General features: G+C 33.5%; 1 protein-coding gene across 1 annotated transcript; it reads right to left on the reverse strand.

Annotated features, from left to right (window-relative positions):
- Positions 1 to 1,185: 1,185 nt before the first annotated feature.
- Positions 1,186 to 27,244, reverse strand: ace1 (acetylcholinesterase type 1). Its single transcript, XM_013307989.1, has 5 exons — positions 27,144 to 27,244; positions 9,788 to 9,876; positions 2,551 to 4,357; positions 2,269 to 2,444; positions 1,186 to 2,057 (listed from the first exon to the last, which is right to left on the reverse strand). Exons 3-5 carry the CDS (start codon positions 4,323 to 4,325, stop codon positions 1,930 to 1,932), a joined length of 2,079 nt encoding a protein of 692 aa, XP_013163443.1. The 5' UTR covers positions 4,326 to 4,357; positions 9,788 to 9,876; positions 27,144 to 27,244; the 3' UTR covers positions 1,186 to 1,929.
- Between the last annotated feature and the right edge of the window lie 103 nt (positions 27,245 to 27,347).

Below are 27,347 nucleotides of genomic sequence, written 5' to 3' on the forward strand. Positions count from 1 at the left end.
AATCAGTGCTAATTACATCCTACATCTACATATACATGCATATAAAAATTATATAAAAAGAGAGAACAAGAGGCACTCTAACAGTAAGCGTAGTTTGTGAAACTTCTAAAGTGAAAGACAACGACATAATATCCATCACTTACTAATATTAGCCGAAGTTCTTTTACATATATATTAACTGTATGTCTAATTATTGATCGAAATAAATAAAAGCCTGAAATACATCTACATAATACACATATAATAGTTAATTCATCTAAATCTCATAAAGTATCGTCTTTCACAACAGATTACGATTTCGATATACATTTATGGGCTTCAGTAAAGCCTACTGATATTAAATTTTAAAATATTCAAGGAAAGTAAAGCGAAATAAATTCGACTACCTACTTTACAACACTAATCGTCGGTTTCTAAGACTAAAATCTTTGTATAAACCATATTGTTATATGTTTCATCAAAGAGTAGAGATGAATATTTCATACATAGTTTTTGGTATCAGAAACCAACAATAATTTTAATATATTATATACATAATTAGAAATAATTAATTGCCTATGCAACTGACAAATGTACTGCTTCAATAAATTTCTTAACTCTTGAACAAATTGTAAAGATTCTATGCAACATTTAAAAATACCAATATTTGAAAGCTGAACCGTTGGCAACTATGTTCGCTAATCTAAATGTATAGATCCTAAAACATACTAATGTTTGCATACAGTATTCTACAATTTATAACTTTCCGATTTGTTATTGTTTTTTTTTGTATTAAATAGTTGAAAAAATTACTTGTATTTCACTTACTAGTATTATGGTCTTAGATTTTTGAACATTCATATGTTTTTGTTGTTCTTGAAACAATATTGAACGTTTGTCCGTTTATTTTATATTAATCCATATATCACGTACAACTTTCTAATATTGGTCCACTACAAAGTTGTGAAATGACCTAGCTTATTTTATTAACTTACTCCCTAAGGCTAGAATGAACTTAAACATTTCTATGCCTTGCGTGATATGTATTGTAATAGAGGCGTATTAAAGCTAACAATATTTAGTTATCATTCTTCTAAATCCGCTATTGAATCATTTATAGATTTTAAAATAATCCAAAGCGGCGAAACGAACAAGATCTTTACGTGATGGTTGATACGCCTCATGAGCATATTACTTGCATTATACTCTGAACTTTGCTATTTCAAACCTGAATCCGGGACATTAATCGTGAATTTCCGAGACCTAATCTATGTATAAATCATATCGTCATCCCTGTCATTATCTTTGAAAAAAACGGAGATAACAATATGTTTTAAACGGCGATATAGGTCTCGGAAACCCACGGTAAGTATCCATAGATCACTACAGTTTCACTTACTCAATATACGTGGTACTTTATGCAAACTACGTCACAATAATGAGCGACTTTAAAACCTTTCAATACAACCTCCTTGAACAGGTTCAGATAAAAATATGAATATTATTATCTGTGCAAATATGAGACGTATCCTTTTCATTTTAGAGTCATACTTAATTAGTTTTCGCCAGAAATTTGCGCACATCCCACCTCGATAGATATGTAGTGACTTACCAGCTATGAAAAAATTATATCTACGTACAATTTTATTATTAACAAGTGATATGTTGTTGGAGGCATCACTCCTTTTATCATTAATACAAACAATAATTATTCATCACTTACATATTAATTATGGAACTTAATATCGAGTATCCTCTAATAGAGTCTGGACTTATAGCGCAATAAAACACTTTAGGTGGCTTATAAATAAAACTTCTAAAATCCTAATAATTAATACATACAAAAAAAACAATTTTTTATCTTAGGCTCATGCCAAAGAAACAATGCTCAAACGAAGAAAACAATATATATAGAACTAACTGAAGCTTAATTAAAATTGTATAGACAGTTTATTTGACGAATTTAAAAAATATAGAGTGAAAGTTAACAATTGCAATTAAACTAAAGCTGAAAGTATTTATAGAAATTTCTGCGGTTTCTGCTGCGTTGGTGCAGTTCTTTGGTGGTTCCGGTTTATCTGTAATTATAGAAATTAGCATAGAAATTAAAATTATTTTACTTTATTACTACAATATGTCTCTGATCCTTTTAAAAAGATCAAAACGACTCATACGTGTCATTTCTTTGGTTCAATAAATATTTTATATGATCTTAAAAACTTACTTTAATTGTATAAAATCAATTAACCTTCCAAAAAATCTAAATAAATTATATTGTTGTGAACTTACTGGTAGCAGCCATGAGTTGAGGTAAGTATTTTTGCCAAAACGCACATTGCTTCACTCGTAGTCCGTGACCTATGGCACTAGAATTTACAGCAAGGGAGAGATATTCTCTACCAGTTGCTGTATGCAATGGCCAATGGACTTTTGTTATTTCACCATTTGGACCAATCGAAGGATTCCTGAAATTAAAAATATATACATAACTAAAGTACTTAAGTCAATCAAAACTTTAATGATACATTTGGATAGAAACGGACACGTCTAATATTTGATAATTTTACGTACCCAGTTCTAGCAAAATTAGCCCAATATCTCATCAATCGTTTACTAAACTCCACTTCTTCGGGTGAATAATTTTTCCCAGGGTTGAGAGGTTCACCAAATACATAATTGATTTCATCAGCGTGCATCACACCAGTCCATGATGGCCAAGGATTATTCTTACTGCGATGTTTATAATAGTAAGTATACACATTATTACCGGTTTCCGCGTATCGATGAGCAAATTCATTAACACCACAGGTAAAATGATAGTCACCAACCATTTTGTCTAATGCATTGCGATTTTTAACCGGATCATCAGGGTTCAGCCAATCCGTGTATTCAAATACAATAGCTTGTTTAGCTACATCATTTACGTAAGGATTTAATTCTCTTACAGCTTGCAGATACTGTTCCCGCGTGATACCTACATTTTCTTCTTTTGGAAATAATTCCGTGAGATAATAAAGAATGAAATAATAACCCTCTTCAGTATTCGACCCCATTAGTAAATTTGTCTTTTTGAAATTCTGGTGAATCAAAGATCTTATAGGCATCTCATCTAAAAATGATCCATCAATTATTGGAACAAAAGGAAATTCACAGATTCCTAATGTCCCCCATTCATTATTTACGAGTTCATCTGCGCTTTTCTTTCGTAAACAATCAATCATAGGACCCATATCTGTTCGAGAGTTTGGACAATGAACAGCTTCAGCTAACCGTATTCCTCGAAGGATGCTCTCTTCCCGAGATATAATAGCCCAGGGCGCGGTCGCTGCTCCCGACTGCATTATCGCTTGCGTAAACAAATTTCTTGAAAGAGGCGAAAGCAAATGCAAAGATACTGACACAGCACCCGCTGATTCACCGAATAAAGTTATGTTATGAGGATTCCCTCCGAAGTATTCTATGTTGTCTTTTACCCAATGCAATGCCATTATTTGATCAAATAAGCCTGCATTTCCAGGTACGTCCGGTGTATCAAAAAACAAAAATCCTAACGATGCTACGCGGTATTGCATCGAAACGTACACAATTTTTTCTTCCGAAACAAGAATTTTGGGATCGTAAACGTCTAAGGTTGCAGTCCCAGAATAAAAACCGCCTCCGAACACCCAGAGCATTACCGCAGCATTTTTTGGACGAGGTTTAGGCGTAACTATATTAATATAGAGACAGTCTTCCTGCATATCCGTGTTAGGATTCCACATCATAGCCCCAGGGAAATCGCCAAATACAGTATCTACAATTTGAACGCATGAATGTGGCAGTGACGTTGTATTAAGTATTTCATCTCCCCAATTCTCCACCGGTCGCGGATGTCGGAACCTCAAGTCCCCGATGGGTTTTTGAGCATAAGGAATTCCAAACCAGGCATCGACTTGTTTTCCTGTCGCCGCTGTAAGTGTTATTCCTCTGACTTTTCCTTTTTTCGTCCGAACGATCAAAGGATCATCATCTTCGGGACCTAGTTGTGGTTCGTCCGCCATGAGTTCTTCAGCCCGTTCGTGGTTGGAGTAAAATCTTTCGTCGTATCTTGCACGCTTTGAGGATGATTCCGCTTCTTCATACTTGGCTCTTTTCGATGAGGTTTCGTGTTCATCGATACGGGGAAGTATGGTATCTAATTCAGGATTGTACCGAACTGCTTCGCCATGTCCTCGATAGGGTTGTTGTGCGTCTGGAGCAGGGAAATGTAGGGTATGTTCGGGAGCATGATGTCGTGCACGGTGCTCGTGCGGGCCGGCGACTGCGCGCGCCACCAGCGCGGCTAGTGTCGCGACCAGCACACGCATACCGTCGCTACACCCGCTCTAACTATCACCACCTGAAATAAAAAGAAAATAAATAAGTAAGAAAAAATAGCGGAATTTTTAGAAGTTTAAGGTAAATCAATAACAGTATGCCTTATGGAACAGATACACCCCCAAGGATATATAGGTAGTAGTTTCCTGCATTCTAAACAACCTAAGCGATTTTTAAGTGGCTTTTGATTCGTCTTCCCTGGAATGTAATAAAGATAAAGTCAGTCTAAAATGTAGTTTTCCTTAATTACTAGTGTAGAATGCTTTTGAATACACATAATGGATAGATAATTATTCTTGGATTTTCGAGTATCTTTGTTATGCTATCATGCGACATTAATCTTGTCCTGTTTATAAATAGTCTATTCAAGAAAATAGTATATTTTTACTTTTTAAAGAAGATGTAAATTGATCCAATCTTAATAGTTACATTTTATATCTTCGTGTGAATTGTTTTGATAAAAAATATTAATTAACCGCGTGATCGCTTTATATCAATGCGTCATACTGATTATTTATTCCGTAAATTTATCGAACACCTGTGTTTAATTTGAAAAATAATTAGGTACGATTCCGAGTTTTCTAGTTTTTGTTGCTTCGATCCATAATTTGAAGGCTTCTTTTTTTATATTACAAGGTGGCAAACGAGCGGGCGGCCTCCTGAAATCGCTGAAATAGGGAAGTGATCGTTGCCCATGGACATACGCAATTGTATATGCGTTGCCTTACCTTTATAGGGAAAAGAGGATGCACAGAAAGAAAATATTTTCCCTTTCCATGCATCCTCTCATCCGGAAAGTCCACTTCCACTTTTCATCCTTCCCTTATAAGTAAAAGGGTGTTAAAAGAAAGAGGACTAAATTAGGCCTCCGGGACACACACTCATCAGAAGAAACGCGAAATTGCTTCCACTTCACGCCTGTCTTCTGTGTGGTCGTGGTATTTCACCGGGCGAGCCGGGCCAATTCGTGCGAAGATATTAAAGCGAGCTCTACCTCTGTTAAACTACCCTACTACTACCTCTTGGAAGTGTGTTACCCATACATAAACTAGTCGCCATCATTTTGTTGCCAAACGCCATACAAAATTCAAAATCTTTTCTCTACTATCCAATCTTAATTTAAAATAGGTATGAAACTATTTATCAGCTTAAGAAACAAATAATACTGTTTTAAACAGATTAGATATAAATTTCCGGTCACAGTACTAACCCTTATTATCGCAACCATGTGTTGTTCCAGCTGTTGTTTGTATACTCATTGTATTCGTAGATTCAGGTAGACCACCATAGAATGAATACACCGTAGAATGTACCTTTAATTTCGTTATAATTTCGTTCTAAAGGTACATTTTTTTTAGCACGAGGTATAAAATAATATATTAAAGTTACATTTGGTATTGAACAACTCTACTAATTTATAGATAATCTTAAAAAATATAGCAGATATGTTTTATCATTATAATATTAAAATAATATCACAATTTTAGTGTAACTAAAACAAGCCGTCTATTGCTAGCCGTCGGTAGCGGGCAGCATACAGCGGGCGATCGGACAAATATTTGTTGTGAAACTTCGATTGTTTATGTTGGCCGAACAAATCAAACACTCCCAGATATTGCTCTCCTACGGATATTGGATATTATGTTGAAGTAAACAACAGGCTCCGTTATATCGAATCTAAAATTATAAACCATAATGGTGTTTACATTCTTCGTATTATGCAAGGTCGTGTCTGAAATTATGTGAAACGCAGAACAACATAAATCGTAGTTTACTACAGCCAAAAATTACGATTCTACATAATGTGCTACGTCGTAGCGTGAATCAGTAGTGCTTCTACGACGTCTTGTCGGAAAATATTTGCAAAAATGCAAATTTTAAATAGGTACGCGATGAAGACGATTTTGAAGAAATATACCACTTTTGTAACGTAATCTTACAAATATTAAAGCGTTATTTACGAATTATGTACTACAAAATACATATTCAAATTACTAAATAGTTAATACAATATAAAATTGATGCACCGTTAATATTTTTAGAAAATATTTTTACTTTTCCCTTTTTCTTTTTAAAGTTAATTTTCTTAAAATTAAAATAACGTACAATTGTACGTTAGTCTATAGTATTTATCGCACACGAAACTGCATTCAAGTGATTTCTTTTCGTTCGTGCGATAAATTAGGTCAGATAACAATCGCACCCAAAACATCTGAGCCGTTCGAACAAAACGTTGCCAGTGAACCGCGTTGAATTTAATATTAATTCGAATCTCATTTTAATCTGGCCAACGGCGAAGGCGAACAGTTAAAGAACCACTCCATTGCTAAATTCGATACTGCGGCGAGGCGCGATATCGCCAAGTCGCGTGTCGGAAGGTCAGAGGCTACGGCGAAGATACGCCAGTGGCCATTTGCAATTCAAAAGCTACCGCTGAGTGGAAATGCGACTGTGATGCCTCTGACATACTGTTTACTTGCGGCCTTGTGCTAAAAACAATAAAGGTCATACGTCAGTGAGGCTTAAAATTTATCACTCATATATTAACCATATCATATCTGAGAAATAATTCAAAGATATGTGTGAAGTCAACCAACCCGCACTTAGCCAGCGTGGTTGACTATGGCCTAGTCACCCTTAACTTAGGGTAGGCTCCGAGCCCCTCGGTGGAGACGTATAGTGAGCTGATGATGATATCAACCCAACACCGACCCTAAACTGTCCGCTAGTATCATAATCAAGTGCCGCATAGCAACTAATGAAATTAGTCTGACTTAGCAACAAAAATAGGCAAAGCTGCGATTCTGAATATAATAATAGAGTTTTGCAGAAAAGGTAATAATGAATGACCTTTGCATCAAAATCTTCAATAAGCTTAAAAGGTAATGTTCAGTGAAGAATTGTGTCTCTAATCCCTCGTAGACAAAGATATAATCGAATTCTTTGTCTGATGTTAACAATTTATTAAGTTATCACCATCGAGACTGTAAGATTGCAAAGCGAGTGCTTTAAATAAACGATGAGAAATAATACAACTAATTTAAGCTTATAAAAACACTAGCCATTAAAAACAGATTTGCAACATCGGAAAAAAATCTTGTAGCAATATTTTAATAAAAATGATAATTCATCGAGTCAGAACACGAATGCTGTCCATTAAAAGTGTTCCACAAATTGCCGCTCCAATATCGCTGTCTTCGCGGCTGCGATCGTTCCGAACGAAATTTATGAGCGATTTTATATCCCGCGGGAGTCTATTACCGGAGGGAGGCGCTTACGACCAGAATAAGTAGACCTCCAAAACTAGGTTGACTTGCTGATGCTTGAATTATTTGATTTGCGTAATAGCCGAGAAACTTCTACTTGAATGTACTTTCTAATTTACAAAAAGTTACATTTACACTGTCATTTTTGTTTTACAGTCAAAGAATTAAATATGCCTCCTAGGATTGTATATCAATAGTTTTCAAAATGAAAAAACCTCTCAAAGGCACCTAATTAAAATATACATATACGCATATCATATTTGAAGTCTAACTCATGACATATAGTATTATGTAACCATATAAGTATATTATAATTTATATGTTATAATTAAAGAAGTTAAACACTCTATTTTATTGTATATGGCTGTCGCTTACGACTCCGTCTACGCGGAATTAAAAAGAAACTTAATGAGTAGCCTATGTGTTTTCCACACTATGACTATGTTCTATATTTCAGCGATATCCGTTGAGCCGTTCCGGAGATACCGTCAAAAAACATCCATCCATCCATCCATCTAAACTTTATACGATATTTATTATGAATGGGTTTTTATCAAATGCTAACAATGGGTTTAATTAAAAAAAAAACGAACAAGTAATTACGTGATATTTCAATGAAACGTTCATTATTGCTGTTGAAATTTAAAGCTAGGGAAAGAGTAAAATATTTTTTTGTTCTCAGCTAAAAATAAATGGTTTCGTTGTTTGTTTTTACGGCTCAGTTTATTAATTTCAATACAATACAATATTCGTATTTTTGTAGTGACTGTACATTTAAAAATATATTAGTATTTTATTTCTATCACTCAATTCATTTTTAAATTTAGAATTAGACTTATCATACAAGCTGTCGGCCTGTATTTCTCGTTTCCTTATCAATTAAGTTATTAGTCAAATCGTCTCATTGCAATCTGACTTAAAATTACAAATAAATATTAAACAGCTTTATTAAGCCGTTAGCTGATTAAAATTTGTATAAGTAAGTATTTTCGTTCCTTTGGCAATTTTAAAAATTTCGTAAAAAAAATATATATGTCGATATTTTTATCGACAATATAGCACATCACTACGGCCGGCTCATAAAGTGTCCGCACACGCCCCACCGCCGTGGCCGCACATACAAACTGCTTAATTATATTCCTCCCTCTACACAGCCTCTGCACCAGCATGTCTGCACTCAGCTAATATAATGATATAAGACTTTTCAACTCATAACTCTTTTCATATAAGTGGAAACATAGGAAGTACTTATTATTTAAAGAAAGGTTAAATATAGAGAACTTTAAAATATGATTTCAGGCAAATTAAATTAACCCCTTGTAATATATCTATGTAGCTGTCGACATGAAGGCAATCGGGCCGACATGGCCCGAGACCAAGATAGGGCGAACTGGCGGTGCACTGTGGACGCCCTTTGCCCCACTACGGGGACATAGGACTTTAAGTCAAGTAAGTCGATCAATATATCTATACTAATATTATAAAGCGGAAGAGTTTGTTTAAACGCGTTAACCTCAGGAACTACGGGTTCGATTTGAAAATTTCTTTTTTTGTTGCATAGTCCATTTAACGAGGACATTACGATTATAACATTACGCTACGACCAATAATTTTTTTTTAATTCCGCGCAGATGGAGTCGCGGGCGATAGCTAGTAAAAAGTATGTGATTGTAATTAAATAAAGTCTATAGAGAACCATCATAACAACAAACGTGTCTAAATATTAACATAATTTCCTTAAGCATTGCACTGATTTCAACTATTGTGCAACTCTAAATCCTTTGGGTATCGGTCGTCGAGTCGATAATCTGATTCCTACGATATGCGATGCACGTATACGCATCCAATAACCGCAAAATTAATCTAATTATTATGACTCATTTAACGCCAAAGATTTAAGCGCATTCACGATTAATAACAAATCATATAGATAGGGCAAAATATTTTTATAACATTTTTCGTATTCATTATGAAATATAAAACATTATATTCATAGGTTGATAACATACTGTAGTTTTTCATTGAGGTTCTAGTTGATATCCATATATACAGCGTGTTTAGAAATTACTTTTAAAACGAAAGGTCCTTTTTACCTGAAAACGTGACGAATTGACGCAAGTTACTTCATCCATAGATGCTTAGTTTAAGCGCTATAAAGGATGCTGTTAAACAATTTAATATCTCACCTGACACTATCTCCGGGAATTCATGACCGACGTCCTCGGTGCGTTTGGTGCATGCGTGTACCAACTACTTCACATACTTTGCTGGCCACCTGTAACAAAAAAAATATTAAGAATAAATTTAAATCAAAACAATTATTTCTTAAGCTTTTACAGGATGTAACAAAATGCAAAACAAGGGAGTACTCCGAGAATGAACACATCCACGCCAGCAAGTTTTTTGTAGACCCGAGGGGGTCAACCCAATAGGTTTATAGGCACAAAAAGATTTATGTCAAAAAAAATCTTTGTGTCGATCGTTAAATGCCTTACTTAAGTAATTAGAAAGCATCATTAGCTTAACAGCTTCGTAAAGACAAAATTTTATTGCAAAAGACATTCCGAATGGAATATTTTAAAACGGTACATGACTGATTTAAATTAAATTAGATAAATAGTCCATAAACTAATTTATATATAATAAGTTTATGTATATATTTAAAGTAGTGGCACATTTTGTTTATTTATATTTACAACGTATGAGAACTAGTTGTGTCACAATTTGCCTACAAAGTTAGGTAATTTTTATTTTACGTTATTTGATGATTCTGGGTATAATTTAGTTACTTTTTAACTAGATGGCGTTTCAAGTTCTGTTTAAGATAGTAAGATTGTGTAAAATACGAGATATTTTATAAAATGTTCATCTCAGTTGGAAAATTAAAAATGACGTAGTTTCGAGTTGAAATTATTTCTTCATTCGGTTATTTTGCATTCATAATGTCAGGTTGTTCTACTTTCTTGATCGATTCGGCTCATTAATGCAGAAACTTCATGTGAGTTTTTCGCAAATAAGCCGACTTTAATTAAATCGACCATGAATAGGTTAGTTTTTAACTTCAAATGATCCAAAGAGTACGATGTTGGTTTGAAGACAACTCATAAAAATGCATGTTATTTTATTGAGATTCTAAATTAGATGACAAGCAGAAAAGCTACAAGAAGTTCTAGTGTCCTTTGTACTCTACAAGAAAGAAGTATTTCTCGAATTTTCTTTAAAATTCGAGAAATACTTCTAGCGGAATAACACATTATATGTGTCCACACCACACAGAGAGATCGTCTAATGTGCAAGCATTTAGTTAACGAGACCATTTACTTACAAACAGGTAAAAAACAAATCGCAAACAAAAAAGAAATTTATCAAAAAGATACAAAAACTAGAAAATTTATTCCCTTTCCTACATTACTGAACAAAACTTATAATTAACTTTACCCAAAAACTTTTACAATACGCTAGCCCTTTTCAATGTTTATTCGAGTCAATGCGGTCGGGGTGAAACTGCATTGCAGTTGGATTATACTATCATAAAACTTTTCCACTGAAGTTTTACATATAAATATTTATAAGTTTCATTTTTTAAATTTTTACGAAGAATGTAAATACTCTATGACTATTATACTTTGATAAAACCAATTGGTACGGAAGGTATAAAAATGCATTTTTACTAATTTTACTCTGCAAAACACGCGTTCAAAGCATATCGTTATCGCAGTTTTTTTGATGAAAATGAAAGAGACAACATAAGTATTACAATTTGCAAATTATTCACAAATAACATTAAAAAATCACAACCAAGAATTATCACAACTGTTATTATGGTCAATATTTTAAAATAAAGTTTTATTTTTATAAATTGATTTAGTATAACAAACATAAATAATAATTTGTTGCGGACATTAATTTGAAGGTAGAAAACCTCGACGTAAGAGGTACGAGACGAAGACGGGGTGATGATGATGATGATGATGATGAGATAATTAAATGTTACTATTAAATAGTGTATCGCTTATAAAATTAATTAAAGTTAATATATGCCTCTATCCATGAGTAATCTACTCGCCCTCAATCTTGAAAGCGGCTCACTTAGCTGATTGCTTGCAAACCGGACAGCGGCATTTTATAGGCTTTCACTATAGCTGTACATTTTAGACGCCCTTCCGGTACACTTTCGTAAAATGCATTATGTATGTAGCTAACTTTTTCATATTAATCATACGTGCTAATTTTAAGTGGCTTAAAAATAGGCAAATTACGAAAATAACGTTTCTTGTGTAGTAGTAAAATAGTAAGTAAACGGTTTGTTTTTTAAAACAGGTTAACTTATTTATAACATGAATATAAATTATAGGACAATACATGAAGTATTAAAAAAAACTTTTATAATTAAATTCACTGGGTCAAATTTTCAGAAGAACTTTATTATAGTGTAGAGGTAAAAACGCCTGAAGTGATTCGTGTAAAATAAAGTAGCTTAAGAGACACGATTAAAGAAAATATAATAAATAAAATTAAGACTTTGGAAGCGATTTTATTATGTTTTATAAATAAAAAAATATATTTAATCCATTTTAACTTAAGTTACGTTTGTATTCCATAGTTTTCTGAGTGATATTCATTATATTAACAGTGGGAGAGCCCGCTTTAACATCTTCGCACGAATTGGCCCGGCTCGCCCGGTGTAATACCACGACCACACCACATGGAAAGGGAATATATTTTCTTTCTGTGCATCCTCTCCTCCGTCGATTAAAGGTAGACAACGCATATGCAATTGCGTATGTGTATAGGCAACGGTCACTTTGCTATATCAGCGATTTCAGGTGGCCGCTCGCTCGTTTGCCACCTTAATGATATAAAAAAATATATGTACAAAGTATTCTCTACATGAATACATGTAGATAATACTTTCGAATCTGAAAACGTTAACTCTCGTTTTAATATTGTTTAACAAGTGAACTATTTCGTCATTCATAAACTTGGTTACACAACAATTCCCAAGTTGGACACACAAATGGAGTTTGTACAATGCGGAAACATAATACTTAAGCCCTTAGCAGCGCAGCGTTTGAAAACCGGGGAAACTAACGGAAATTGAGCCCGCAGAAAACATACGACGTTATATTACACCTGCAGCATACACACTGTAATAAGTAACAATTACTCTTACACATATCGGCTTCATAATTCTAATTGATTGCTAGAAATGTTGTCTATCGTAAAAATTCTATTTATACAAAAAATTTGAAGATTTTATTTCATTCTAATTTTATTATACTCTAACGCCATCTGTTAGAAAAATAGGAAACCAATAAGATATACATGATATCCCATATCAATCTAATTCGCTGATGAAGTCGCAGGCGACAGTTAGTTAATATGTATTGAAGTATTAAAATGTTTTTAGGATCATTTAAAACATTACTTATAGTGTAACCTTAGATTTAATGGTATTATGGCTGCCTTGAAGTTAGTGTCTTTTACGAGTTTCATATTATCTTCATTTCGTTATAAATTTTAACTCTTTTTATACAACAGTGGTTTCGCTATTTTTTTTTTCATTTCTTATACATTTTTCCTTATATTTGGTGTGAAATATCCATCTGTGCGTTCTTAACTCACTTGAGTGCAATTTGTCCGAGCAACGTCGTCGAGAGCACTCCGACTCGGAACTAAACTGAACTAGTATTTTTGTTAGGAAGTTCTGAATTTTTTTCTACTCAAACTATTTTTATTTACCGTAACTAGTCCGAAATGCTCAAAACAATTATTGCAGAAAACTTTCTGGAGATGTCGTCGGAATAAATTCTAAATTTGACAAAAAAAAAACTAAGTATTTCTATTTTCGAATTATTGCCAACGTATTTTATTATATTACATATCATGTAATATGAAGAAAAAACTACAATCAAAGCTAACAAGAGGCGGGCTGTCAGATGACCTTGAACTGCTGAAGGTGAAGGACAATACAGTTATCATATATCACCTTTCATGGACATTTCGCTACGCCCTTTATTTGTCCGCTACTTCTCATTTGCTATTTAAGAAGTCTTTATGTGATTTATACAAGTAATATCATATGTGAGCACCAACTTAATGTAATTTTCTTAGTAGTTTGCATTTATAAATGTGGTACGAAACGAACACACAATGCGTTTAAAATAAGAATAAGCAATCCGCGCCATATTGCGATGTCGATAAACATATTTTTAAATTAATTTTATATTTAATTTTGGTCTACAGGCACAAAAAGAGTAAAACAAATCAAGGTAAATTATACTTCTCAAAACGCAATCGACGCAATACATACCACATACATAACCCACCAATCGGGCAAATACATGCAAAAACTTCATGCTAGTTGTTTTGATATAAAATCGCCTTGACATCCATAGCACTAGGGCTACGGTCAGATGTATTATAAATGAGCTTGGCATTGAATTTATATGAAACATCGCCGTTAAACGTTCTTTCGGCATTCGACACGCGACATACAAATGACGGGTACGTATTGATTTTGTCGAACACGCCCCCAAATCGTGATCTGATTCCGAACGATTCTTTTATATTTCACCAGTCGACTTTTCAGCCAACGAATTTACTGCGCATACAAAAAGATTTTCGTTGAAACTTTTCGAACCGAACTAACTCGCGTTTACGAAAATATCTTAAAGTTTCAAATACACTCCAGTAAAATTTGGCCACTCTAGGACAAGTGCACAAAGAACGCGGACATGCGTGAAGTGGAAGTAATTCCGCATTCCTGATGAGTGTGCATGCCGGGGGCCTAATTTAGTAAGACCTCTTTCCCATCCCATTCCCTTCTTATAGGGAAAATATGGGAAGAGGAAGTTCATTTGACGGAGAAAGGCATATATAGGTAAGAGAAATATTCTCTTTCTAAAAAATAGAACTATTGCTACTGAACTAATAGGACATTCTTTGCCACTAATCCAAGTATCCAAAACGTTGTATTTAAACGTCAAATCGTGCCTGATTTCTGTGAACTTACTGATTTCATATCAAGAGCGTCATAAAAATCAAATAGGCAATCATAATCAATCAGGTTTAAGATTGCAAATATTTAAATTGATAAAATTGTAATAAACAGACACCATCGTGTTCATTAAGCTGATTATCAAATTAATTTTACGTATATATTTTTTAAAAATTTCCTTCCTTTAAATATATTTTCACACGATTAAAACAAGGGTACAATTGCGAATTACATACTACATATGTATGTTCTTTTGTGACAGCCCATAGACTAAACAACTGAACCGATTTCAACGAAAAAGGTTTTATTCGATTCGCATTCTTCCCTTGAATTTTTGTTCAGTTCACAATTTGCTGTCATCATATAATATGAACAATATTATAATCTAAGCATATCATCATCAGTAACTAATATACAAGTAATTACAAAGGATTAATATCTTGAAACATTATAAATTCTGTATATCAGTAAAATTAATCTTGCGATGAATTGCCGTCAACTATAGATAAAGATTACCTTTGAATATTATTTGGCAACAGAATAATTTATGTTTAATCATAAGGAAAATCCCTTAAAACATTATAACAGTTCTTATCAAGTGATAAAATATGTATCTTATTTTAGCAGCCGTGTTGATAGAATTATATTATGTAGTCAAAAATGATGAAATAAATAATAAATAAGTATATTTTTCCTTTTTATCGCTTTTATGTAATTGAATACTGTCCAATATAATCAAATTATTTTATAAAAGAACAGAAATATAACTTAAGCACACTTATTAAATGAACAAACATTCTTTAGCATGTTTGAAACTTCCATTCGTCTATAACTTGCGTACTTTCCAACTTAACGCGACATATAAGTTCTAATTAATTTTCCTCTAGAATTCGTCCTTCTTTGTTTTTAGTTTTTTCTTGGAAATTACAACTGTTAAGTCTTTCTTAGAAAGGACGTATGTGAATATAATTTTCATAGTAAAAAGTAATACTCGAGCGTCAGACATTCGTTTTGCTTTGTCTCATTTATGAAACAAATATGTCACATAGCGCCATCTCTCGGACATATTTGAGAAAAACAAACTAAAATCGTTTTGTGAATTTTGAGTGTTACAATGGCACTATTGAAATAAATTAAAAAAAATGCATCACTCGTTTAAACAATTTTTTTTTACCAAACCATACTATAACGTTTCTATTATTATTAGTTTATACGTTAGTAAAAAGTGAAAATAAAATCGCAAGAAGTAATGTCATCATGGCAACCTATTTCATTCCCGTCCAGAGGAGATTCAAATTGCACCACAATTTCCGTTAGGAGTAGTTCATTTTCTTACCTAGAAATACCTTAACTGTAACGCCTGTAAAAAATAAATAGTAAACTTTAGATTCTACAACTCAAGCTATTGCATTATACGACTTAGTATGTTATCATGGTATAATTATATTATATTATATTTTTTAATTCAAATCTACATAGTACATTTATTTTATTACAAAGTAGTTTTAATTGGTTTTTACTGTACGTGAAAATTGTACTTAAATTTTGTGTTAAATGTATTTATTTATTTTTTTATTTTTCAGCATCTAAAATATTTTCTGATTTTAGATATTCAAAGAAACATTTAAATAAAATTGGAGTTATTGGATAACGAGTTGAAGACACAAGCAGTGTAAGTTAGTAGAGAACCGGTGTTAGGTAAGTGGCGTACGCTACGAGGCCGGACGTGAGCGGGTCGACGAGCGGAAATTGGCCTAGCGTACTGCGAAGCCTTTGTCGTACTGTACTCCCAAATGAGAGACCGATTTGACTTACTTATGCGAACTTTTTGGTTCTTTACTTAATTTAACAATCCACATTGTCTGCGAAGAAAATCAAAGATATGTGTGAAGTCAGTTCGAAGTTCCAATAGCCTAATGGTTAAGGGTACGGATTTCCGATCACGTGGTCAATAATTTTAATCCCACCATTCGAATATTGTAAACCATATCCTGACCATAGCCTAGAGCTTGCTTTTAATGGTATAGGAATTAATATTAGTAAATTAACAAATATCTGCTTAAACTTTAATTTAAAAAACGTCAACTAATCCACACTGAGCCAGCGTGGTTGACTCAAGCGTAGTAGAAGTCTGACTAACAATTCGTAGAAATATCTTAAAAATATGTAGGACAATAGAAACTTATTTTGAAACAAACATCATAATAATTCTTAATCCAAACAAAACTGTACATTAAATACAGTCATAAAACAATTGAACCAGTCATATGATATTGTCGAATTGAGCTCTGCCGAGTGGAGTGCGATTGAATGATTATGATCCCCAAACAGGCGATCGTCAGCGAACATCCGCGTATCACTGACATATTTACGATTGTACCGACACCTAACCGTCTGTAGAGTTCACGTGATGAACTCTGTTAAACTCGCGAATCATACATTCCAAAATTGTTAATAAAAACCTCATCTTTTTGTCCTTATCTCTATGTAAAATTGTCTCAGTAAGCAATCCTTCACTCTTTCATATACATAGATTTAAATCTATTCATACTATCTTCGGTCTTCCTCTACCTTTGTACCCTCCACCATACATTGTTGTAACTTGTTTAACCCTTGGTTTCTGCGACCGAAATCTCTGTATAAAACACATCAATATCATTGTCTTTGACAAAACAGGCATAACAATATTTTTAAATAGGGATTTTGGTTTAAGAAATCCACGACAATCTCGTCACTCCGAAAGAACATTTTTTTAAATAGTAAAATATAAAAGTGATTAGACTACATAATACTGGTCGTTGCTGTTAGAGATATATAAAATTTCTTACTTCACAATACCTAATACTTAATACTTGTATTGAGTGTGTAGTTCACTTAACATATATGCATTTTATATATTGCAAAATAAGGCCGTGTGAAAGATAAGACGCTGTCACTTGAAGCTTCGATGTAAGTGCATCTTGAGGAGAAAATCTTGGCGCACAGTTGCTATCGAAACACGATCGCGCCACTAGAAGCCAAGTTAAGTTGCCTTAACTACTGTCATCAAAGAATTAACGATATACAATATCTTTCTACTGTTTAATTCTTACTTTAAAATTAGCATCTAACGTTTTTTTCTTAAATTCATTTTTACTTTTTTTCTACACATGTTACATTGTTTTTTTTTTTATTTCGGAAGTTTCTGCTAGGCGATATATTTGTAAATTAAACTTCCTCAGAGCAGAATTGAAAAAGTACTCTATAAAATACGTGCATCAACTAACTTCCTGTCCAATCTTGTTAAAATCGGTCCAGCCATTCCGTATTTTACCCGGAATAATCACGGCCTTAACTTAGGGTAGGCTCCGAGCACCTCAATGGGGACGTATAGCGAGCTGATGATGATGATGAATCACGGCCTTGCGGATAGACAGACATACAAATAAAAAATTTAAAAATTGTTTCATCGTTATCAGCTAAGCAAATACGTCTTAAGTACGAAATATATAGATATATTTCTTTCGATATTACATATAAAAACTAATTTTAACAATATGTACAGATATTGGGTAACCCGTTTGTTTTGCAGTTAACCCTTTAAGTTATTGACGATTCAAATAAGTTTTTAAAATACATACTCAAGGATTAACTTTATATCCTCATATTGCGTAAAATAACATTTGCTAAGCCCTTTACAAAGTTATGGCAGTCACATAAACGTGTCACGACGCTTAATTACAACATGCAATAATTGTAAGCTTGCTACGCAATTAGGCTCCTCGTTGAGAGTCCGCGGGGAGGAATTAAGGGGAACAACGCAGGGTAGGAGGAAGGAGGAATTGTGAGGTACCGAGATGGTGCCGGCACGGAGACGATTTGTAGACGGCACGTGCGATTTGCGTATAATGCGTACGCGTAAACTACGGACTTGTAGAATTAATTAAATTAACACCCGGAAATTGTGAACATACGCATTACAAACTAGAGTAATAGCTTGAATACACAATCTAGTACAAGTAATTTATACATTAAAAAGTACAGTTAATATAAGTAATCTTACTACTCACTAATATTATAAATGGGAATGTTTAGATAGATGTATAGATTGGATGGATGTTTGTTTGAAGGTATCTCCACAACTGGTCCGCGGGCGGAGTAGCGGGCGACGGCTACTCATGTTACAATTTGCAAAAAAAAACAGTATCAAGACGAAATGCGCAAAACAATCAATGAGTTTCTTTAAGGTCATGCGCAGGCGAATCTCGCCTGCCAGATACAACGCCACAGGTTCCTTTATCTTAATATAGAGTCTACATTTTTAAACTCTACGACATACATGAATCGTTCATAAAAGTCATTTCCAAGTCAAGTCAATGTCTCTTCAACTTTCAGTTTGCATTTCACTGACCTTACTGGACTTTAAAATTCCCTCGAGTCTTGAACTCATTTTATATCCGACCTAGATGTCTTTCGTCTATCATTTAGTATTTATTCTTGACTAGTTTACCGTTCCTTACATCGCACCAATAAAGTTCTATATTTTTCATGAATAATAAATACATCTTACTGCCTACACAAATTTAAATTTAATTGGCGTTTTAATAGTTCTTTTTTAGGAAAAAATTAATATGTGAAATAAATCCGTACTATTTTTACAAATAATTAATTTTTTTTTCGTTTAATTTTTACTTAATGTATTTTTTTTTTATCAAAAGGTGGCAAACGAGCGAGCGGCCACCCGAAATCGCTGAAACAGCGAAGTGACCGTTGCCCATAGACATACGCAATTGCATATGCGTTGCCTATCTTTAATCGACGGAGGAGAGAGTGCACAGAAAGAAAATATCTTCCCTTTCCATGCATCCTCTCATCCGGAAAGTCCACTTCCACTTCACGGCTGTCTTCTGTGTGGCCTTGGTATTTCACCGGGCGAGCCGGGCCGATTCGTGCGAAGATGTTAAAGCGGGCTCTACCACTGTTGATAATGTATATACTTTGGGAAACATTGAAGGGAACCCTAAGGTCAGTAGTGTTTGTATATAATATAAAGTAAAGGCGATCGAATAATCTAACCTCTTTTTACCGAATACGTAAACTGATAAATTCAATTTATCCCGACCCTAACCCGCGGATGAAATTGGAATAGTTGTAACATGCATGTAAGCCGGGACCAGATCAAAAGCTCAACTCTAACGTAATGCAAAATTCTACCTTACTCTAGAATGTTTCTTTTTGTTATTTTGTATATTGTAAATCCAGCACATTAGATCTAAATCCATAGACGATGTTTTAGATTTACTTTACTTGAAGTTCAAAGTTTATGTTGAAATTGTTTTACGTGAAAACTTACATAGTTTTCTAAGAAAATAACGCAGACGTTTTTAATTCACAGTTAAAAAGAATTATTTCATACATCACAAACTTACTCCGATTCAAATAATTTACACAGTTAATTTATTTGTCTAATTAAATTACTTTAATTCCATTTAATTATAAAACTATGTCGAATTTGAATAAGGACTGTGTATATTGACTAACTAGCTGTCGCCTGCGACTCCATACGCGAGCAACTTAAAAAAAAACTTAATTAGTAGTCTATCTGTTCTTCCCGACCATGTCCTACACGTAAACCAAATTTCAGCAAGATCCATTCAGCCGTTCTGAAGATTGTTACAAACATCCATCCATCCAAACATTCGCATTTATAATATTGGTAAGTTTATGGTTTTGAATTATGAATTGATTATTGTTAATACCATCAATCATTTATTAACATAGTTTTTCTTACATTTATACTAATATGTATTTAGTGCTACGACGATACGATGGCGCTTGTCTCAAATATATTATGCTAGGCCCACGGGTCATTGAAGAGGTGGATAGCCAAGCTGTTTGTGGTACAGGCAAGTGAAGAAGCGGTCACCTGGGGCCGTTGATTATTGTAGGTGAGTGTACGCGAGTATACGGTGTATGTGTACCGCAGTGCGGCGGGCTGCGTCACACCGCCGCCCGCCGGCCGCCGCGCGGCTCACAGACGCCGAAAAAACACAACCGCCTAGCCGAATTCCGTTCGAGAATTTTTTAATAAACGCTCCATTAGTGGTTTTAATGTTCGCTAACATTCCTGTATAACGTTTTACAATAATTTTAATATGTTATGATTATTTTTGATCGCTCTTTAGTTTTACGAATAACCAAATAAAGAACTTGCAAAACCAATTATTTAAAAACCAAAAATAATGATCAACCTTATCTTACTTCTTAGTAATATTATAAATACGAATGCTTGGTTTAATGGATGAATGGATGAGTGTAAGAAGGTATCTCCAGAACTGCTGCATAGATTAAATTTATTATAGTAAAAATGTAGAACATCGTGTGGAAGAACACATAGACTAATAAGATTTTTTTTAATTCAACTTGGACGGAGTCATGGGCAACAGCTAGTTTAATATACATTATGAAATCAAAGTATTACTTTACCCCACAATAGTCATGAACCACTGTCTTACATTCGTGAGAAACTATGCAGATGCAATAGTCAATAATCACCGCTGTCCTTGAAACCTCCAAACAACTTTTATGGATGATTTAGCCTAGATTTTATATTGCAGTTGGATAGAAATATATTTTAAACATAAACTTCACTTGCAGTGTTAACAGCCCTAATTCTCTTGACCACTTCTATTGACACAAATTCATCATCATCATCAGCTCACTATACGTCCCCACCGAGGGGCTCGGAGTCTACCCTAAGTTAGAGGTGACTAGGCCATAGTCAACCACGCTGGCCCAGTGCGGGTTGGTTGACTGCACACATATCTTTGAATTTCTTCTCAGACATGTGCAGGTTGCTTCTCTTATTATTAAAAAAAATTAAGTGCAGTGCAAGAATTTTTCATTACAAGTTTCAATGAGAGGAAGGAACCTACTTACTGGCAGCTAAAAAAAAACGAAACCAAAAGCATGTTGCAGTAGTTGTTAGAAAAAAAATTCTGCCTACTACGCAACGCTTTTTGGTATCATTTTATAGTATATATACATAAGATACGTTACGTTGGACCAAATAAAACTCTTGGCTCTTTACCAAATGCATAATCGCAAAGGAATGATTCCAAATTTTCAAAGCCCCTAATGTAAAATTCAAAGATATTTGTTAAGAATTTTTCATTTAAATTCAACTATATTTTCATAAATATATGCGGCAAATGAATTTGAAATACTGCTAAAGTTAAAATGCACTTACATTTATAAAAACAACTCTTTATAAAAAAATATATAAAAAATAAAAAAGTATAAACCATTTATTTTGACACAGATTTTATCATTTGTTCTACATCTATGCCAAATTGGAGGTACCTTTTAAGAAACATCCATCCATACTTCCATACAAACATTCGCATTTATAATATTAGTAAGAAATGGAATTTATATAAAAACTAGCTGTCGCCCGCGACTCCGTCCGCGTGTTTGTCTAAAAAATAAAAATTAGGGGTGGACTACCCTTAACATTTAGGGGGATGAAAAATAGATCGGCCAACGCCGATTCTCAGACCTACTCAATATGCTCACAAAATTTCATGAGAATATGTCAAGCCGTTTCGGAGGAGTATGGGAACGAAAATTGTGACACGAGAGTTTTATATATAAGATCTATTGCGAATACAGCAATTTTTATTATATTTCTTTTAAAACAATTCCGCCGGTATAAAAATACAATTCTTTTTTGTAATGAATGAAACGACAAGTGTTTGTTGTTACTATGCCGTTGTTTGAAGTGCTCTGCTCTAAAATAGAATGTCACAGAACAAAACTGAGCCTGCTATCGCTTTTTTTTCTGTATAATTCAATGATAAAAAAAAATTGTTTGCAAGTTATATGGCTTAGCTAAAATTTTAAACAAAGGAATGTTCTATATACATATATTCGATGCAATCTTACTATAATATTACTAATATTACAAATTCGAATGTTTGTATGAATGGATTATTGAATGCGTAGATGTATAGTCTGGAAGAACACATAGGCTACTAATTAACTTTTTTTAATACTGCGCAGACGATGTCGCGAGCGACAGCTAGCGATTACATACATTATATAACGAGAAATGACTTTAACATCAAGTTATTTGACGACTTAACTTAATTTTAACTTAATTTCTAGTTTATGATCACATTTTAACATAATTCTTCCACTCTCTGCTTATCATTATAAGTCTCTTATTTATTGTTACAAGTTGCTAGCGTCATTTTATCTTTGGTAACCTGGGGACCTACAACTGAAGAGTTTAATGCTCTTATATAGGAGCTCCATATGTTTATAATAATATAGATGTCCTTTTCATTCTCTGTGGAAAAACAAAGACAACAATATGTGTCAATAAAAGTATCACAGAGTGGTATATCACTGTTACTATGACTACTACTCCTAAGTACTATGTAAATTGAAAAATCATATAAACAAAATAATGTAAACTACTAAAGACCAAAGAAAATGTGTATGGATTGTGTGAAAGAGGATTGTCGTAAGAAAGGAGTGAATTCAGATATCACGAATGATACAGATGTAAGGACTAGTAAGAACCTCCATAGCGACAAGGGCAGTTATGTAATTCGAAAATTCTCGAAAGTTTTTAACTTTGGAGCAAGTGAATATTAAGTTTAAACATAAATATGGTTAGATATCGTGTTGGGGTCAGATTAGAAGTTATCTGCGACCCGTAGCGGCCCGTGATATACAGTCGCGGGGCACGAATACCAAAAGGTCAAGTTCTCATAGAGAAATACGTACACAGATATACAAACTACTAAAAATGACACTTATTATTAATGTTTTTATGCTAATACAGCAAAAATTTATAATTTTACTCGACTTAAATAAGTCATGTTTTAGGTGGAAATTATTTTATAATCTCTGAAGTATAGGAGAAAACATTGCCTTCGTTTTGTAGCGTTCCGGAAGAGTTTTGTAGGATTTATATTTAAACTGGCTCACAGCGCCCTCTGTACAGTATAAATTAAATCGCAAATTTAATTAGGAACCACTCTTAATAGTTAAGGAAAAACATTTAAAGAATTTCTCGTCTTTATAATTTGTTTAGAATAGATCCTTGACAATTTCGTGTAGACAATCTCACTATTAACAGAAATTTTTCCTATAACTGTTACTTATATTTGAAATTAGACTAATTAATATACAAGTAAATGTATATAAAAGGTTACTAGTTATGTTTAGTATTAGTTTACTTGGTTTTTCCACTTATGTATGACGTAGAGGTCTTCAGTAGTAGAATGGATAGACATTTACTAAGCTATACATCATCATTTAACATCAGGTGGGATCGTGGTCAAGTGGTAGCTTACTCATCAACCTGCCCTTATCCGTATCGAGGGTGGGCATAGTATGTACTACTCCTCCATACATCTCTATCAGCCGTCATATCCGAATCTACCGCCTTCCTACGCATATCCTCTTTCACACAGTCATTCCATACATTTTTTGGTCTTCCTCTACCTTTGTAGCCATCCACATTCAATGTCTTTACTTTTTACTTATGTCATCATCATCCCTCCTCATAACATGTCCAAACCTCGCGAATCTTTTACTCCTCAATTTCTCGATCACTGACGCTACTTTCAAACTTCCTCTAATAGCGCTAGTTTACTCAATAATAAAAAAACTTTTAAATAGGATTAATATGATCCATTTATTAGTTTGATGTGATAATTTTAATGACCAATTTAATATGATGACATAATATTGCATATAAATAGTTATGTTAAGTAAATACATTTCAATTACCCACTACTCTGATCATAATTAACCATTGTATTAAAATCAATTAACAAGAACGTATACGAAAATAAATAGTGTATGTAAATAATTGCAAGCGTACTACTGTAATGTGTTATAATATAAAATGACAACCTTATAACTGGTGTTCTAACAATTATTATAATTATAAACTCATTTTCTTCTCTTATTGTATTTACTGTAGTAAATTTAATAATTTGTTCTCTTTTTTTTAATTCAAGAACCTTTTACACTATTTAAAAATAATAATCTAAATCATCGTACTCTTTTAAAATAATGTTATTATATTTTTGCACTTTTTAACTTCTATTTCATCACAAATTTCACTTTTCGCTCGAAGTTTTTAAGGAAGCAGAAAATACAAATTAGTGGCTTCTATACTAGGAAAAGCCATCAAACTATATTTTTACTTTAATTTTATAATAGGTCTGTAGTTACAGATGAAAGACTACAGGACAGTTATACTAAACATCTATTTTTCAAAGAGTGTAAAATTGCGTACAATTTTACCGTAGCAACTCATGGCAGAGTTTGTGAGAAATATAGTTTAAAGTTTAATTAGCATTTTAGTGCACGTGCGTAGAGTTAGCGTAGGCGGCGGCCAAAATAAACGTAGCAAGAAGCGTAGGCGGCCGCGTGCCTTGCCGTCTACAACTTGTCTAGACATGAGGATTTACTTGGTTGATTTAGAATTATTTTACGTGCAATACACTAACAAGAGAGAGACAAATGTATACGTAATGTTCTAGAGTTTGTAGCGATTGATGAGACATAGTAACTTTCCATTTTCCCTTAAAAAACAGATTATTATCTCTGATTTTTTAAAAAGAGTAAAAGAGATGACAATACATATTTTGTACGTGCGTTTGGCGATGAACCTCTTTACAGCAATTGTAGCTTGCTAATTGGGTGGTAATTTTTTTTTACATGATACTGTTTTTTTTAAGATTTTTTTAAATGTACAGTTTTTTCTTTTGTTCAATGATCATGTGATATAAATTGTAACCATTTATTAATATTTCAAACATATATCAACAGAAAGGAACTAAGCAATAACATTCTGTGAAGTTTTCACAACCGCTAGTAAGAGATACTCAAATCCTATTTATTCGTAGGATTATTCTTTGTATCGAAATCTTCATAAGATCCTTTGTGTATATGTTTCTCTTTTCTACCATTTTACGAATCCTTTGACTAAAAGAACTCATTATTTTGCGACTTAAAAGGATCTCAGTTCTTTCTAACCGTACAACATATAACAAAGCAAATCGCGCAGGATTTGGCTTCCTTTTTTTTCAGTTTATCTCAGTTTGAATATCGAAGATTTCTTGTAAAAACGATAATTTATACAATTATTAAATTGGTCTGTCTGTTTGTAATATGAGAAAAAATGTATTTAGCGAACATCGTGTGATTTCGTTACTTTTAACGAAGCCATACATTATTTTTTAATTTTTGTCTGTCTGTCTATCCGCAAGTACGCTGCTTTTTGGGTAATGTCCGTAACGATTGGTCTGATTTTGACGAGGCTTTTACGGGAATGTAATAAAGGTATAAGTGATTATTCATTCTCTTTCTTTCTATTGTACTCTAAATTATAAAGAACATATGACAATGTTTTACACATAATATGTTTATGTACAAGGAAGTTTATCACTAAAAGAGTTATAAAATTCTTTATATACAAGTATATAAACGAAATGGAATCTAAAATCTCATAGTACATAGACATAACTGCAACATTATACGCAATTTTAAAATAATTGAAATTTATGTTCGAATTAAACTCGACACGTAATTATGCAGACATGAATGATGCCGAACATCATTCGCTGTCACCTGCATACGTTCAATATTAATGACATGAATTAATCTACATTCATACGATCCAATCATTCAATACTGATACACTTTAAACTACATAACACCGAACTATGGCGACAGCAGGATATTTGGTGGGAAGCAAATTTTTTATTTTTATTTTATGCCAATTATTCAATGTAAGTGACCAGTTATTTTTTGTACGAAACATTATTATAAAAAAATATATTGTACAGTAGATAAGATACTTATTTGTTGCTTTTATATGTTTTTATTGCTACAAGCCGAGGAGCTTGAGATTTGAGATACGAAAAGCTTAGCTTTTCTTAGCTTAGCTTTCCGTATCTCCCTATTTATATTTAGAATTGATATTTACCATATATTTCGCTATTTATCAGATAAATTTCTAATAAAATTATTGGCATAACATCTTTAATTGTTCGATATATAAGATTTTATAAAATCATTTTCAACATAATCGAAAGATTTATATTTAACGAAATATAAAATTTCTTATTTTGTAATTTTATATTAAATTACGTTTAAGGAATAAATATCTTATAGCTAAGAACAATGTCGAGACTCTAGGACTATTCCAAAGTAACACCGCTGCGGTGTTGGTACGCGCATTGCTACGCTCGTAGCGCTGTGATCTCGCAAATTATCAACAAGCCCACTCAAAAGACCTTGTCTTGACCCTGAAAACGTAACCATTACCGGAGCTTTCGCCCCACGTACCGCCGCCGCTCAAAGCTCTCGCGACTAAAACAATGAAAACATATGATACGTCTACGAGATTCGGAGCTTTAAATATTCCAGCAGTACGTATAAAAAAGTTACGTACGCTTAATTTATCTTACATAATAAATCAAAAATCCTTTTTCAACAAAAAGGACTATATCCTAAAAAAATTAAAGATATCTCACCTTGATATAGACGTCTCCTTCGCACGGATTGAAGGTCGGGATGTCAGTAATTGGTGTGCTATTAGCGGTGCACTCACGGGCACGTGCGGCTGCGAGGGCAGGCGTCGACAGACTGAGTGCTCTGAGCCCGGCTGGAGCCCTGCCCCTCTCGCCGCGCCCCTCGCCCCGCCGCGCCCGTCCCGCGCCCTGCCGGATAAACAACAT

This window comes from Papilio xuthus, unplaced genomic scaffold (assembly GCF_000836235.2).
Source record: "Papilio xuthus unplaced genomic scaffold, Pxut_1.1 DF828037.1, whole genome shotgun sequence".
Classification (NCBI taxonomy): Eukaryota; Metazoa; Arthropoda; class Insecta; order Lepidoptera; family Papilionidae; genus Papilio; species Papilio xuthus.